Below are 18,212 nucleotides of genomic sequence, written 5' to 3'. Positions count from 1 at the left end.
TCAACTGATTAACCAAAAAAAGTTAAAGGGATAAAAACAGTGTGTGTGTACTGATGATCAAATCTGAGATAAAATATAATACTTTTTTATTAAGTCAGTGTTAACTGTATTTTCTTCTGTTAGTATCATTCCATAGCACAAAGCGCGGGTAGGAAGGAAGTGATCATCAATTTCTATCACTTTGTCAAAGGCTGAGCATAGGGTGTCATCCCAAGACTGTCCCAGTGGAAAATCTTCTGTGGGGCAAATCATCGGAACCAGCAGGGCCTTCTCGTAAGGCCCTAGTGAGTCTCCTCCCACTCGGAGTCAGTGTCGGACAACCCTTTAATTTTCTTACTTGTCAAAATGCATCGTGGGTAAAATACAATCCTTGAAATAGTAATAACACAGTATCCTCAGCAAAGATGAATTAAACAAGTTTTTTTTTCAATGAAAGTTTACTTCAAGTCTTCAGATTTTTACTGTTTTTTATTTGATTACTTTAAAGAATATGATTACCTTAAAATAATCAACTAAAGACTGTTTTGATGGAGCTCCTGACCCAGCCCAAGCTCTCTATGAAGACGAGGAAAAACTCCCCTGGGGGGGCCAGATTGACGGGAAGAAACCTCGCGAAAGCACATTCATGTTCCTTAAGTACATCTGCCCTGTTGAACTTTTTATGGGAAATAAATATTTTAATTAAAACAAGCTGCTAATTATTTCACATTTTACTTGTGAGCAACGGCACATTTAAATCTTACAAATATAGTTATTTGGCTTATATCGTGATATATATCGTTATCGCCTGAAATGAAAAAAACATATCGTGATATGAAAAAATCTTATATTGCCCAGCTCTATGTCTTCCTATTAGTGCTATAAGCATTAATCTCGTTAAACTGAGACTGCATTAACGCGACAAATCCCGGTTAGCGAGTTAGCGCGGATCGCCCCGTGTGTGGGGCTGCACAGCGTCAACGCGTTAACGCGGTTAGCTCGTTAACGCGTTAGCGCCGTGCAGCCCCACGCATGGGGCGATCCGCATTAACTCGCTAACAGAGATTTGCCGCGTTAATGCGGTTATGGCGTTAACGTCATTTTAACTAGATTAATGCTGACAGCACTACTTCCTATGTTTTTATTTCTTTAGATTAATCCCATTCCTTAGACAATTTAATTGACATATTTTAAAGATACTTCCATTTAGCAAAATAATTATAACAATGTGATACGCGTACGTACCAAGAATAAAACAAATGTGTTCTAAGAAGACTAGAAGATACACATTCATTTGAACAGGCAGGGTATTTGGGTTGATGCAGTTTTGGGAAAAAAGAGTAGCACTTTAGGCACAAATCAAAGGTGTTTAATCAGGTCTGACAGTTTCATGTGTGGAATGTGAAAGTGAAAACAACAAAAGGATCCTAACGAATGTGTGCTTTTTACTATGTGTTAATTTATACTACCACTAGATGTTGCCAAAGTCACCCATTTTTAAACTTATACCAATGGGCCACAAACTGTGGAATGGCCTCCTCTGGTGGAGCAAAGAGCTACTGCTCGGGTGTTCATTACCAATACATCCATTGAGTTATATTAGGAAACTAATGGAAAACTACAGTAAATATATTTTAGAATTGAAAATATCAGTTTGATTAAAGAGTTCCCAAATACTGGTGGATTAACCAGTTTATAGAAACACAAACCTTACACTTTGTGGTGTTCTAATAAAAGTAGTAAGCTAGTTAAAGAGCATATTTTTAAATCTGCAACATCTGTCTCTCAGTGACTGCATGGTCCAACCACACTATCTTATGCTGTTTGGTTAGGCCTCTTTTCTGGCCAATGTGGACAAGTACACAGTGTGCTTGGCTGAATACTCTGCTGTTCTCTGTACTGTATTGTAGAGGTTCCCTGTGGACATGTTTTCTACTCAAGATCAGATCTGTTTCAGTTTTCAAGAAAACTGAGACACTATTTAGACAAGCGAGTGTTGCTCACAAATCAACACTTACCTCATCCTTAAGCTATGAGGTGAGAGTGCCCACTGGTTTCACTCTAACTCCACCCCTTTGATTATGAGTCAGAAGATGTGTTAAAAATGCAAACCTGGATCTACAGTCAGTGGCATTTACACTTGCAGGACCATGTGCAGTTGACAAAATAAACTGTTCTGTTTTTATAGGGGAAAACCTTTGTGGGTAACTGGTGCATGGCTTTTTACCCATACAGACAAATCTGTATTCATACATACAGCTATTTAGTTTTAAAAATGAAACTAATGTTTTAAGTAGTGCTCTTAGTTTTCAGTTTATCCTATTTACTCTTTGCAAATATTAGTTTGAATGAAATGTTATCAGTGTCAGCATTTTCATTGCCTATCATCTTTGTTATTGTGGTGATCACACAGCAACCATAATTACATTTCACTCTGTGGTAGCCTCTGCATGCTACAAGCGTGTGGCTTTTGCTAGGTTGGTTAGCCCATCTGACTGCTTTCTATATGTTGGGATCGTGTAAATCAAAACCCCTTAACCGCTGTAGTATTATATCCTGTTCTTCAGGAAGCAGCTTGAAAGTGTAAACAAAGTTTCTGTATTTTACAGCATGTGCAGTAAAAAAAAAAGTGTAGTTAGAGCTGTTTTAGATTTCCCACTAAATTCCTGATATTACAACAAGCAATATTTGGCATAATGTCTAATTAAATGTGAGTTATTGGCTTTGTTAGATCATTTTGAACTGGTGTACTCAAAATAAGACATAGGTATTTTGTACTTGAGCAAGTGTTTTTTGAAGGTTTTACAAGTTAATGAAATGAGGACGGGCTGCCAGAGGGGATCATCTGCTGTGATTATTAACTCAACAGCAAATTTATGTTTCTGTGAAGTTTGTCTATGACACCCTCAATTATGATCAGAGATTGAACACATCTGAGAGAACAGAGAGGGTAAATCAAACATTAAAATTTGTTCAGCTGCACAGATTCAAAGGCAAAATGAGAATGTAAACTTTTATTGTGTAAGGCAATGAATGTACTGTTAAACTACATTTACAGCATTTATTCAACAAGTTCGTGTTCTTAGAGAGAGCGCTGTAAAGACGTCCACCAAACTGGGCTTTAAATTATCCAGTTCAGAAGAATGTGCACTGTATGTGCACATGTGATGAAACAAAAGAAAAAGAAAGAAAGAAAAAAGGAAGAAGTAATGTGTGTATAGGGTTCATAGTGAGAGGTGTGAATATCTTTGTACACACTGTGGTAACTATGACGATAATACACGCTTTCCATTTCTCGATTTACCACCAACCTTCACCGTCTTCCTTTAAAATAAATGTGATCGACAGAAAAAAAAGGAACTCTCATCAGAGTAAAAATTGGAATTATCCTCTCATAGTGGTGTGTGATTTTTAGAGAGGACAACCACAAAACGTAGGATTTTGAATTGATTTAATCTGAATTGCATAAAACCACAATACCACATGAAGGCACAAACACATATACAGTGTAGCAAAACAGTAAATCATTGACAATTTAACAATATTCGATGTTATCTTGCTTGAAAACATGGCTACAGACAATCTTTTTTAATATGTTTTTTCACAGTTGTGTTTCACATGTAAAGCAGTGAGCAGGGTGTGATTTCAACTCCTGCCTGTGCAACAAAGTTTTTGACACCTGCCCACAGCGTTTCCGTTGTGGCAGTTGGAAGGCTGACAGCAAAAAGGGTTAGGGGGGCTTTGAAAGCCAAACTTTTCAGCTTTTGCTTCAGTGTCACCATGATCTGCTGCATCATATTCATCTTTCTACAAGTCTCCCTCACAGGTAAGATTTTTGGAAGACATATAATTAAAGCATCTCACTTTTCTTTTTCAAGGTCATAAGCAAGAAATGGGCATGATTTTGATGTAATCAGTGTATTGATTTTACCTTCCTTTCTCTTGTAAGGGGCTGCTGAGAGTGGTATAGTTGGTGGCAGGGAGGCAAAACCCCATTCCAGACCTTACATGGCATCACTTCAGTATCAAGACCAACATTCATGTGGTGGGATACTAATCCGGGAGGACTTTGTTCTAACGGCAGCACACTGCAAGTGAGTGTGGGGGATTTTTTTGTTTGGGGTTTTTTTGTAAATCAAGAACTCAAGAAAAAAGTCCTAAAAATTGGTATTTATGTAACAATTACCAAAAAAAATGTTAAGGATTTTATTTATTCACTAATGAATAAGTTTTCCATTTAATGATGATTTGTATGAAAATATATCACCGCTGAATTGTTATAAACACAGTTTAACACGCATGTTATGTGCCTCCACTATGATCCACATCATTTTCAGACTCACCTATCTATTCAGCGAAACATTGTGTCCTATGACACAGGCATTTTAACCCCAGAAAAAAACCACACACACAGATGTCGGTCTAACTATTTCATAATACTGTAAAGATGATTTCTCAGCCAAAATTTGTAGAGTCGTGAGCTTCGTAAGACAAATGGATGCAAACTACACTGACCAAATATCCACCACAGCATAACAGTCAAGAACTCTGGTTTTTCCTTTAATTTGTCACCTGTTCAGTATTTAAGCATATTGTAACCTGGCTGAAGAAAATTTGCTGTGTTTCATGGCTGTACTTTATAAACTTTGTTTCTATGTATAATCAATGTAACCTTACAAGATTTCAGGACATAAAAATGTTACCTTTTTTTTTCAAATATGACAACAGAGGTCCTTACACAGTGGTGCTTGGAGCACATGACATTAGCAAGAAAGAGAAAAGTCAACAACGCATCAAAGTGGCCAAGTATTACCCTCATCCAAAATTCAACGGGAACTACGATTATGACATCATGTTGCTTAAGGTAAAGCTAAAAGGCCATCAAATTTCAATCAATTTAAAGCATTTTTGTGCAGTGTACCTATTCACAGTTAAAGCTTTTTATGCAATTTCACACTTGTGCTAGGTAGCAGGTGTGAGTGTGTGTTAATTGCTGACCTTTAAATATAGAAGAAAATCCCCTTTCAATAACACTCTGCTGTCTTTCACAGTTAGAAAAGAATGCCACACTGAATAAGTATGTGAAGACCACCGGACTACCTAAGAAGAATGGAAAAATACCCGCCAATATTAAATGTTATGTGGCTGGCTGGGGTCGGACTGGAAAAAATATGCCTGCCTCAAATGTTCTAAAGGAAGCCACAGAGAAGATGCAATTCAGTAATGAGTGCAAAAGTATTTGGCAAGCATTTTTTAATTCTAATCAAATGATATGCACCAAGTTTACCAAGAAGGATGGAGGAGTTTGCCAGGTAATCAAATGTTAAAGGCAACCAGTACACCAATATTAATATTCAGAAAAACTAGTTTTTGTTCTTTATTCATAACAAGAAAAATGTGCAATGTTTTTACAGACGACTTAATCAAGTCTCTCTGCTCTGTTTTTTTTTTTGTAGGGCGATTCTGGTGGACCACTTATTTGCAACAAGATGTCTCAAGGTTTAACAGCTTTTACTTTGGCAGATGATTGTAATAATCCAAAATATCCTCATGTCTACACTAAAATTAATTTCTTCATTCCCTGGATCAAGGAAAAAATGAAAGGATAGAGGAATGTTGCATGAGCCACTAGTGAGTGGAGTAATGGGCTTTATTCATTTACTGATTAAACAATTTGGTTGGTCTTTGTATTAATAAGGAATTCAAAAGTTGAAATGTGTATGTTAAGCATTTGGATAAACACACCTGATTACACGCAGATATTGTGTAGTAAACTTTAAACTGTACCTTTTCATTTTCTGAATTTTTCTTTATTCGCTTTTTCAATTTTGATTTCTAACTTTTAGGAACTTTTTATTTACTTTCATTACTTAATGTTTAAGTCAATGGAGCATGAGGCTGGGGTCTGATCACACCATAGTTCACAGTCATTGCATTTGTGGCTTCTCAATAAAAGTGAAAACCTTTGAAGATGAACAGTTTTCCTTCTGTGAAACTAGTCATCAACACAGAAGTTCTAAAAAGTTCCCCTTAAACATTCTGTTCCTCTGTTCAATTCTGTTACATGTTTAAAAGATCATTTCTATTTAGCAAAAATAAAGACTAAGCAAAACTAACTGGACTTGGATCTCTTTGTCGCATAATTCTTTCTCTATTACCTATTACACTGCAGACATGTGCATACCTAAAACAAAAGTAGCAAAGTACCTTAGGTTGATGCAGTTCTGTGAACACAAAAAAGCATTTTAGCCACAAACCAAAGATGTTTTGTTGGGTCTAACAGTCTCACAATGTGAAAGTGAAAGAATGGATGCTGTGAAGATGTGCTGTTTGCCATGTTTTAGTCTACCACTAGGTGTCACCAAAGTCAGTATCTGTTTTAAATCATATTCGTGAACCAAAAACTGTGAAGGGGGCTCCTAGTTTGGACAACCAGGAAAAATGCTGTGCATCAATCCATCCATGGAATGTCATTTATCTCAATCTGGGTGGTGGAGGCACGAGTCTAAGCAGAGCCACCCAGACCTCCCTCTCCCTCCACCTCTCCCTGGGGAACACCAGTATGTTCTCAAGCCAGCTGAGATATGTAAAGCTTCCAGTATGTCCATCAGAGTGTTACATATAAAGTGTAGAGGGAAAAAAAGTGCCTGTATGAATGTGTGTGAGTTGCCTTTGTGTGTCACTGGTTTTGTTTAGTTTGCACAGGAAGCACGACAGCATTAAAATTTAAAGTCACGTATTCAGGGGTTGTCTTTTTTTTGTTTTTTCTGAGTGTCTGACACTGTGCTCACTGTGTGTGTGGATGATGGTTGAAGCTGAAGTGGTTTACCTGCTCAGCTTTTAGGGAAAAAAGAAGAAGCAGAATTTGTCCTTTCCAAGAACACCACTAAACACCTGAACTTCCAGGGAAGTTTGTACAATTGCATCATGAGGTTTCGTTCAGGAAGCTGCACAAACGCAATACAGCTGAGAGAGAGAGAGAGATGTGTCATTGACACTGATTTCAATTTCAATTTATTTATTCAGCGCCAAATCACAACAACAGTCACCACAAGGCACTGCAGCCCTCTGCTTCACTCAGAGAGAGTTTTAAATCAGAGCAAGAATAAGTGACAGTATGGGCTAGATGTACTAACACATTGCAAACTTTGTGAAACAAAAAAACACAAAAAAGTACTGTCAGTATTTACAAAAACAGTGCAGTGACAAATTGTCTGTAAAATGTGGGCGTTTTGGGACTTACCCTCTTGCATAGGCATTTCTGGGAATTCTTTTTGCAAAGTATGGGGGGATCAATGAATTCAGGGATGCCCTGAAATCAACAAAACTCAAAAGGAATCAACAAAACGTCTTTCAATGCTTCAACATACCGTGGCTTCAGTTGCAGGAATTGCTCAGCCCATGCAATAGAGCTCTGACAGTGTGTGAGATATAGATGACAAATACACATGCGTGCATATGTTGTGCCCTTAAACTGGAGATGAATGAAGATACTTACATGCAGCTCTCACCTTCACTCATCTGTATAGAATGTCAGTTACAAAAGACACAATCAAACCCGTATTCTCTCTGCACTGATAAACTCTGTCTCGGGACCACAGTTTCCAAACAAAGTTACTGTTATTTTCTGTATTAGCTGATGAGAATACTTTAAGCAGTGCACAACATGAACTGTAATATGAGGTAAATACATATAATTAACTCACATATTTTAGCTGACACATTCACTGACTTTCCACAGTAATTAAATAATAGTACTGTATGTCTTTCAGTAGTTAACTTAAATACAGTGTCCGAAAAACCAACATACAATATGGTGGGATTGTAGCGAAAGCTTACTAGCTTACACAGCAGAAACAGTCCACCATTCACTTCTTCCCTTACAATGAACAATGATAATGGAGTAATAGTTAACAGCAACACATGCTGCCAAGTATGTAGAGTTCTGTGCATGGCAGTTACCTTAACAGGGGAAATAGTGAGGGGAGATGAATGACTACACTCCTCTGTCTGAGTGAAGATCAGACATGTGAATTCCCCAACTGTAGCCCTGAGGCATTACCAATGGACTATTATCAATTACTAACACACAATCAACCCAGGCAAAACTCACCACTCATCTCCCTTTACATTCCTACTGCATATTCCATACAGCAACACAGTCAAAACAACAATGAAGTCAATCCACAAAATATAACGAACAAAAATGCACAACACTGAAATGAATCAAATTTCTGATCCACCACACGCAAAAACATTCCCCCACGAAATCTACAACCCCCCCCCCCCCTTTTTTTTTAAATCAGGCATTTCTAATCATCAAAGCATGATGTCCAATTGTTACGTCTTACAGTCCTATATTGGAGCCTGTCAATTACTGAAGCTTGTCTCCATTATAACGATTCTCTGCTAGACTGCCACTGTAGGCCTATGTTTAACGTACATGTTACATATTAATTTACTTAATTTTCTGTTTACATTTATAATGCTGCACCTGTCCTGCTAGTGAATTATCTTAAATGACCATGTCTTATTTTTTGACCGTGCTCTAAATTGCGTTACCTTTGGCAGACTGGGTATGTCATATTGATAAGAACTGACTGTGTCTGTGTTTAGAAAACCACCCACAGAACAAACCACACCTGTCAGCGCTATTTTGTGGATTTTGCTCACATGCTACTTTTGCCCCAATTAATAAATCTTGCAGTAAGAATTCAAAAAATTAAACTGGTACCAGAATTTAATGATATCTAAAGAATTAAGAATTAAAGCGCTGCATTTTTAGAATAATGAAACCAAAACTGAGCATCCCAGCACCGATCAAGGCCCGTCTGCAGTGTGCTCTAAACCTGATTGTGCTGATGGTGGTGGAGGCTTTTGTTACAGGTGGTACCAGTCATTTCAGGAGCACAAAGGCTTTGTGCTCATCAGTGTTTATTCACACATAGCTGGATGTGTGATCTCTTTTCTTTAACATTAAGCTGTGTTTTTTTCTTCTTTTGGGTGGTTTGTGCAGCTGTGGCTTAATGCTGCTTCTGTTTCTTAATGTGAATATACAGTATGAGTGAAGATGAGACTAAAATGACTTTAAGCTTTTAAAACTCAACTGAATATATTTTTAAATGATGTTTTTAAAGCAGCTACAGGTACTCTGATTGTAATCTGATTACACTTCACATTAAGCTCGACTGTTGACATATTTTCAATAAAAAAATCACTCAAGTCAGTCTCAGTGGTTCGACCGACAACCTGATCCACCCAAAGGTATCATAGGCTCTACTGTAAACTGTGTCTGGATTGAAGTATGCTTGCACAGAACCAGAAGTGTATTGCTATGTGTTTAATTAGTGCATCCGTCACGCACACACATGCGCGTGCATGTTTGAGGTGTAATTTCCGCCTTTCTTTAACTTTGATGCCATCTCTCTCCTTCATCTGCTCTCTGGTGAATGTTGCATATATGGGGTAAGACTGTCAGTCTAATGCACTTGATCTTTTTGGGTCCCACTAATAGCAGCCTCTTTGAAAGAGACTTGCATACCACCGATCTGAGAAAAAAAGAAAAAGAAACTGCACAAAAGTGATCTGTGCTGTTGCAGAGCTGTCACTCGCTCCCTCACGGTCTCTCACTGTGTGCTTTGTTCTGAGCTGCTAATCCACTCAGGTCAGGTAATCATTAAGATGTACTGACTGCATCTTTGCATGGAAATCAGTGCACTGTTAATAGATCAACAAAAGAATTTTCCACTTGCATGGGTGCAATTTTGCAAATGCATCGTCACACTGACATCTCGGCCTAATCTGGCCCTTGATATCATGATGACAGCTTTGATCGCTTGTTATTACGTTTCTTGCAGGAAATACTCTAACAGTGGAATCGGAATTTCAACCAGTTCAACTAACTGTGAATATTTTATTTCCTCTCCTAATTTTCCAGCTCATCCCACCCAGATCGGTTTATAATGTCACAGTATTTTGAATCATGATCTGTGTACATCCTCCCAAAACTATACTGAAATATTTAAAATCTATAAAAGCCGAGACATTTCTTCTGACATATTTGCCTTTACTGATAAAGCTTTACATTCTTTAAAGACTTGGAAAGCTGCCCTGCATTCTTTGAGTTATACGTGAAATTATTACTCCACTCTGAAACGTCTCTGTTGTGGCTGTAAGAGATCCATCATCTGTGAGTAAAAGTGGGATTAGCTCATATTAGAAATGATTAAACTGGGAGACATTAAAGCAAATCTAAGGATTTGTATCCACTAACGGTAGAAATAACAAAACCCTCTCTTTAAAGAAAAAAGGTTTGTAACATTTAATTGGGACATTAAAATTTTACTAAATACTCATTAAAACAACGTAATGCTCATAAACTGCTACAAAAACAGGTTTTATTTAATACACTGTATTCAGGCCAGATCCACCTTGGGGTCTGATGCTATCTGGGTAACTAATATCTCGATCCATCAGTACACTGCGTGTGATCTGTTTCTTCAGATTATGATCTTTAGTTTCCGTGTCCTACATTTTATTCCTGTTTTGTTACAGCTAAATAATTTAGATGTAAACATCAAATGTAAAATTTAGATTTCAGCTTCATCTAATGACATTTCAAGGCAGGTAAATGATGATGGCAGACTTTTTGTCTGCTGCAAATTTTGTAACATTGGAGACAAACCTGCTGGATGCATAGCCCAAGTCGCCATGAGAGAAACTGCAAACCTACCTTCATTCAGTCACTTCAAAGAAGAGAAACGTGTGCTGGAAGAAGATGTTTATGTCGATGACATCCTGACATCACACAATGACCTCGACCATCTGAGACGCCTAACAGCCAACATCGAGCACATCCTGAGAGCTGAAGGATTCTATATGAAGCCTTGGGTCTACTCCAGTCAAAGTGGGAGGGAGGAGGCAAAGAAAGAGTCGCCTCAATCAGAGCCAAAGACTATGATCCTGCCAAACCAGCTGACGGAAGATGACAACAAAGCCCTTGGCCTTGGCTACACCATCAGTGATGACAAGCTTCATATCATGGTTGCAGTGAACTTTTCAAAGAAAAGGAGGAAAATGCGCCTTGGTCAAGACCTGCTCAGAGAAGAAGTCGGAGAGCAAACACCTGATCCACTAACCAGGCGAGAACTGCTAAGCCAAGTCTCCCACTCGGTCTTGTGACTCCTGTCAAACAGAAGGGTGCCATCCTGGTAAGGAGAGCTTTCCAAGAAGCAAAAGTAAGGTACCGCCTCGAAGACACATGGGACGCAGCCTTGTCTGAAGGTCTCCGAGAAGACGCCATAAAACTTCTGGAAGAGTATGCTGACCTGAAGAAACTGCATTTCACTAGAGCCCTGACTCCACCAGATCCCTGTGCAGAGCCCAGTGCCATCACGTTCGTGAGACTAGTAGAGTCTAAAGCCAAACTGACGCCTCTCAACCATAAAGGCGATCCTGTTAAAGCAGAGATGTGTGGCGCCGTCTTTGCTGCACGTCTGAAGACCTACTTCCAGAGGCACTGCAGAATCCAGGTCAAAAAATGGTACCACCTCGTCGACAGCCAGACCGTCTTGGGTGCAATCCAGAGTGAGAGCTACGGTTTCCAGACCTTCTTCGCAAACCGTGTTGGTGAAATCCAGAGTAGCACTGATGTCCAAGATTGGTGGTGGATTCCCGGGTCAGCAAACATTGCAGATATTCTCACCAGAGGGGCCAGTCCAAATGCCCTAACCGAGGACTCCGAGTGGCAGTCGGGTCCAAAGTTTCTCCAACTTCCTGAAGATGAATGGCTGAAGAAATCCGCCGGAGAAGTCGCTGCCCAAGCTCGAGAAAGGGTCACAAAGCTACAGAAAAAGACTTTTGTTGCGGTCCTTACCAGAATCCACATGAAGGCAGCTCAGGACTCAGCACATGTAGAGTCGAGAAGACCACTGGCAGGAGTAGCAACCCAACAGCTAATCGACGAAAGGTGATTCAGCAACCTGAGAAGGCTGACTGGGACCATGGCGTGGGTCTGGAGGGCTGCCAAAAAATTCATGAGGTCCAGGACCAGAGACCAAGAAAAGTGGGAGGTAGTACCATGCTCGGGTGTCCTCACAGTCAGTGAGAGACGAGATGCTTTTCGAGACCTTTGCCTAGCAGCACAAGAGGGCGTCAACTTCCCAAGCACCACAACAGACAGACTAGTCGTTTACAGAGACCAAACAAGTGGACTTCTAGTTTGTGGTGGCAGAATCCAGACCTTCAAAGAAGACCGCAAAGCCGTTCCCCTTCTACCATTCCAAGCCTGGTTATCCACCCTCCTTGCCAGAGAAGCACACAGCGAGGGACATGACGGAGTGGCAGGAACCTTACTGCGGATGAGAAAGAAGGCTTGGGTTGTCAGAGGAAGAATTATTCCCCAAAAGGTCGTTAACCAGTGCATCGTCTGCAAGAAGGCAAAGGCAAGAACCTGTAAGCAAGTGATGGGAGACTAACCTGAAGAGAGGTCAAATCCTGCTGCACCATTCGAATTCACATCTGTCGACCTGTTTGGACCCTATCATGTGAGGGATGAAAGAAGTACAAACCATGGTCAACAACTTCTGGAGGTCCTGGAGCCAACTCGCTGGACCAAACCTGGTCATCCGCGAGGGATCGTTCGAGATGTGAATGTGAGGGTCTCTCCAAGTTCCAGCATTGCAGTCAAGAGTCCAAAATCCGCTACCAGAAGTCCTGAGCTGAGCACCATTTGACATCGGGACATCCGGCGTCTTGTGGTCCTTTTACCGGTGGAAGATCAAGCCAGGAACCAGCCCACCTGAGTGCGATCTTTCCATGCAGTGCTGAGAAAAGATCGAGTGGGAGGTGTCACGCTGACCTAGTAGGTGTGGCTGTTGCTCTTCTCTTCCTCCTCCTGCCCACTACCTGCTCTGTGGTGCTGCTGATTAGACCTTGTGTGCAATCTATAACTAAGCGCGGCCTGGTGTGCACCGCTCCGCCAGGTGAGCTGAATTAGAGCAATCAAGGGCGGGCGTGCCTAGTAAGCCTTAAAATGCATGCAGCAGTCATTTGACCTGGGTGCGACATACTGAGAGGACAGCAAACAAGGCACAATCCACTTTCCACTGTGAGGAAGACTTTGAGCTAGACGGGCTATCGGTAAGCTCTTGGACTCATATTTTCTGCTTATGTTTGGGACCTATGGAAGCTCAATTGTGGAAATGTATTTATGCTTTGGGAAATAGTTACTGCATTTAAGTTTAAACAATTATATTGATATTAAAAGGAATGTTTAAGTTTGAATAAATTGTTTATGTAGATTGTGTTTCCCACATATTTATGTTAATTAATACTAAAAATAGCTATCCCAAATCCTTGGTTAAATCTTAAAACTAGTGTAAATGTGTTTGGTTTAATTTAAGGAAAATAATTCTTTGTAAAAGAGAATCCTTGGTTAAAGTCTCTATTAAAATACTTGCAAACTCTAAAATGTATGCTTTAAAAATGTAATTGGTTATAAAAAGTATAGAATGCAAGGTAGACACGTTTTGTGTATGTGAAAGCCACAGTTTATTTCATCTTCGTTGTTTGAAACTACTCGGGTCTGTGATTAAAAACCAATGAATGTAAAACTAACTTAAACTGGGTTAAATGATAGTTTAGCTAAATACTTTTGTCTATGTTAAATGGCTTTACTGAAGTGTATATATTTTTGTTACGTATTCTGTATGATGCATTTAATTTATTTGAATGATTAATGAAATGTTCGTTATTTTTTGTGTGTTTAAAGGTTTTTCACCTATCTATCTAGCAAAACAGCTACCTACCTGAATGAACCTGAAACTGGTCAAAAATAAATGGAGTGAAATTCAAAGTCTGGTCTTTTTCAAGTGTAGGCTCCTCACAGACAGAGAACACTTGACACTGTGTCATGTTTCAAGCTGTAACATGAATCAGATTTTCTCTGCATGGCAAGAAGTATTAAATTATATTATTTTTTTTATATCATATTATATTATTACATTATCTTTGATTTTGAACCCCTACTGTTTACATGAAACACTTTAGGTTTTCATCAGGCATTCAGCTCTTGTGAGATAGATGATCTGATTTTTAAAACTTGAAAGCATCCAGATGCATCCAGCATGGTTATTCATAGAGGAATGTGAAGGACTCAAAATTTTTTGTTGAAATAAAGGTGCTGTCTGTGTGCAACTTGCTGGTTGTTTGATATGGAAGACCACAGGAGCCACACGCATCGCAATAAACAATTCTGTGTTTAAAAAACGAATTGTACAATAAATTATGGATTTGTAAATTCATTTATGAATTCATTTTTTAAATTATTTTATTTATTCAAACATTACTAATTTATTATTTAATAATTTAATTTAAAATAAAAACACTATTTTTAAATCGATTTTTCAAAATGAATTATTAATCCATCAATAAATACTTCAAATCGAAAATGAATTTCACAAAAAAAGAATTAAACTCTCAATAAAAACCTCATTTCTAAAACCATTTTCGAATTCCAAATTAAAAAATAGATTTTCAAAATCATATTTAAAACAATTTTAAAAAGTGAAATAAGTAAATGGATTCAAAAATCAAAAAATGTATTGGTGACTTTTAAAATGGCGATTCAAGTCCTCATTTGAAAATCCATTTCCCTTTCCTGTTGCTCACGGATTAGCTATTATATTAGCTATTGGATAAGCTTTGAGATTAACTACTGAATCAGATCAGATGTTGGATTAGCTATCTCGTTTCTGAAATCCCGAAGCAATGCAAATTAGCCATGTGGCGCGATTTAAAAAGATTTCTGATAGGTTGGACAGAGGCTGGCTGGCTGCTCACAGCTTTGCCCTGCTAAGAAGTGTGTGTGCTTGTACAAAGGCCATTCAGCCTATGTATTTACATTCTACCCGACACGGATTTGTGAAAAATGAAGGGGCCCTGCAGTGAAATGTAGAGTTGATCCTCCGAGTGTGTGCCTGTAGACTCAGCCTATAACCACCTGTTGAAGGTAACATGCTAACATATGGAGGACCACAAGAGCCACGCGCATCGAAGTAAAGACTTTTTTGCTTAAATAATGATTTGTACAATAAATTATGCATTTGTAAATTCATTTACAGATTCATTTATTCATTATTTTACTTATTCAAACATTACTAAAGTTATTTATTATTTAATAATTGAATTTAAAATAAAAACACTATTTTTCTGTGTGTGTGGCTCTGTGGTCCTCCATAGATGAGGTCTATTTCTGGACAGGAAGAAACATGAGTTCCTGCCATCTCTTCTATTTAGTGTTTTCCCTTTATTTAGCTACATCATCAACTGCAACAGCTTCAGGATCAGGAGTGCTGTCTTCCAATGGTGCAGGTTCATTGGCGCTCAGTTCTTGTAGGTTTTGTCCTGAACAGTCTCTCCCTGCAAGAGAAATGATTCATGTATTAACTTTCAACAGAGCAGCTGTGTGCGGCATATGTGTGGATCTTTTTCCAATGGATCTCAACAGTGTAAAGGGTTGACACAGAGCAGGGACATCTGTGCCTGTGCTTAATTTCGTGTTCAGAGTTCCAATGTAGGAAAAGTAGTCTTCATGAAGTTATAGTTTGAGGTTATTTTACACCCTGAAATGTTTCTCTCTCACAAACTTTGTGTTGTAGCTTTCATTGGTAACTGCTTCAGAAGGTGAGCTGAAATTAAGAGATTGATACTAATTTTCCACAGCGGTTTAAACCTGGTGCATTCTTTCAAAGATGTTGCAAATTAAAGGAAGAAAAAAAGCAAAATAAGTGTGTACTCAGTTGTCCAGTTGTTGCTACCAGTCACTAGTGTCAAATCGGTTGCAAAGAAATATACGGTGCCGCACAAAAAACATCCTTGTGATTACATGAAAAACACCAATTTGTCTGCAAACATTGCAAATGTGTTTCTTTTACTTTAAATGGAAACTCTCAGTTTCCAGTTTGTGTCAAACTTTACACACTTTCATTAAAACTCGAAGAGTATTTGGATAGTATTTGCAGACAAGTGGACGTCTTTCTTGCAAACTGCAGGCAAATGCAGCAACCTTATGGTGTAGCACTCTCTTTTTCATAGCAAATGCAAGCAACCACTCACCAGCCAATCAAGTAATAACCCATTTTTACCCAGCAACCAGAGGTTGCTAAGGGGTCAGAGTCACTTTGTCATTTTCTAATTATGTATATAGTCATACATTTTACTCGGTACTGCTGTTACTGATCCTCCGCACAGTATTTCATTTAACCAATTTTTAAACATGTAATTACATAATTAATAATTACAAAGGAAAAGGAGCAAAATTCAAAAGTTTACAGACTTTTCATTTTTCGGCAGCCGATGACAGCTCCTGCTCCGATTATTACTGCGAGTATTACCAGTACTCCAAGAACAGGTCCCAAAGGCAGACTCCAGCCTTCATCTGTAAATCAGGAACAAGACACAGTCACAACAATCAGTTGTGTTGCTTTACCTACAACTTCAACACAAAATTAATCCTTAGTGCAAAAATCTTCTAAATCTAAACAGCACTGTAAACTGAAGTTTAGGTTAACTGCTCATGGGAATCTGTATGAATGAAACACAGAAAGCTTCCACAAACTGATGGGAATTGATGTGCATCTTGAATTCTCTTGCATGAAAATGGTAACGTTGTAAGCTACTGTAATTCAAATCAGGATTGTTGGGGGTCACACTTTTTTCAATAAGTTACTTTAAGATCTTCTCTGGTTTGAAGAGATTGGTGTTAATATAATTATGAATTTATTCACTCAAATTGTATCTATAAAAGATTTGCTACTACTAAGTCTGCAATGGAGAATTAGGTTATTTTCCAGGCTTGTCAAGGCTTTTGGCTCGATGACATGAAATTACAGGGAAACAGACCTACAATTGATGTTAATCTGGGATGAGATGTATGAAATTCCGGCAGTTTCAAATTTCACAGTGTGTTTTTAAATTTACAGCAAATTTATATATATGTGTTTTTCTCTGTGTTTAAGATAAACTGTGACTTAAGACTTAGAGTTCTGCTTCAGGAGTTGAACCTCACGTTATTCTACATTTTTGTCATTGTTGGTTGATTAATAAACACAGTGGTTTACATATCTATTTCGAACCTATGGATATGGATTCTGAATATATTTGAAAAGTCAACTTCAGACTGAAAAGCAAAAATGATCCTTGGAGTACCTGTAATTACATCTTTAATTACACTCAACGTCTCCTTTGAAGTTGGGTTGTAAATGCTGCAGGTAACTTTCTGTGATCCACTGATGTTGGCAGTGCTGGTAACTCTGTAGGTGCCGTCATCTTCCTTATAGATCTCATAGGTCTGGACATCAGGTGGTTCAAGTGTACGTTCATGTCCCTCATGGTCCATGACGATCCACGATAGCTCTGGTTCAGGAAAGCCCCCCTTTGTTGCACACATAGCCATCATATCTCTGGTGTTGAACACGATATTTGGCATATCAAAAGGAGCTGGAAATGAGTCAGAGATTTTTCACATGTATAAATGTTAGAATTTTCATACAAATTTTAACTAATCAGAGATCATTGTTGCACAAATTAACAAAAACATAAACTAGTCACTAGTTTTATCCCTCAATCATCACTCAACTCAGTGAAGAAATACATGCAGCACTCTAAACAATCATCACGAGTCACCTGTTTTCCCCTGAACACTGCTTGAAGGGTTTCATCTTTTCAATCCCATTGGACATACAGTTAGCATTTCACATATTTAACAAATACTGATATTTGCATCCATGTTAATTAAGGTGAACTATACCTGCTACATGAACAGTGTTTTGGCAGAGTGTCCTGCTTTCTGGTATGTAAGCAACCTCGATGCTGAGCTGATCATCTTTCAGCATCAGCGGATTGATGACAAGGGAGAAGTTGCCAGAAGCCAGTTGATCGTGGAAAATTGCAGTCCTGTTTTTAAATGACTCACTTTGGTGTTGAAATTCTTCTTGTCCTTTTGAAAAAACATGAAGAACGCTGGAATTACTTTGCCAGTATATGGAGGTTTTCTCAGGAATGAACTTTTCGCTGAGGTTGTGATGGCACTGAAGGACCAGCGGTGCCCCTCTGGTTCCATTTGTTTCTGATGAAACTGGAACCAAGAACCAGAACAGCAGACCTGCAATGAAACAGAGAAACACCCAGCTAAAACAAATCAAGATTCCAGACAGTGGAGCTCTGAATCTCGT

At 38.6% G+C, this 18,212-nt stretch overlaps 1 protein-coding gene across 1 annotated transcript; it reads left to right on the top strand.

Annotated features, from left to right (window-relative positions):
* The first annotated feature begins 3,466 nt into the window (after positions 1-3,466).
* On the top strand, positions 3,467-6,095 carry LOC116316557 (granzyme B-like). The gene is made up of 5 exons (XM_031735138.2): positions 3,467-3,805; positions 3,929-4,073; positions 4,708-4,843; positions 5,031-5,291; positions 5,436-6,095. Exons 1-5 carry the CDS (start codon positions 3,760-3,762, stop codon positions 5,586-5,588), a joined length of 741 nt encoding a protein of 246 aa, XP_031590998.1. The 5' UTR covers positions 3,467-3,759; the 3' UTR covers positions 5,589-6,095.
* Positions 6,096-18,212: the final 12,117 nt, after the last annotated feature.

The sequence above is a fragment of the Oreochromis aureus genome, linkage group 16 (assembly GCF_013358895.1).
Source record: "Oreochromis aureus strain Israel breed Guangdong linkage group 16, ZZ_aureus, whole genome shotgun sequence".
NCBI lineage: Eukaryota > Metazoa > Chordata > Actinopteri > Cichliformes > Cichlidae > Oreochromis > Oreochromis aureus.
Note: the sequence above shows the minus strand (reverse complement) of the source record. Positions and strands in the feature narration are given on the sequence as shown.

Excerpts from the sequence above, each read along its gene's own strand:
- LOC116316557 (XM_031735138.2), top strand. The coding sequence starts at position 3,760 with ATGATCTGCTGCATCATATTCATCTTTCTACAAGTCTCCCTCACAG. Across the intron at positions 3,806-3,928 it reads TCTACAAGTCTCCCTCACAG|GGGCTGCTGAGAGTGGTATA; the intron begins GTAAGATTTTTG and ends TTCTCTTGTAAG. Across the intron at positions 5,292-5,435 it reads AGGATGGAGGAGTTTGCCAG|GGCGATTCTGGTGGACCACT; the intron begins GTAATCAAATGT and ends TTTTTTTTGTAG.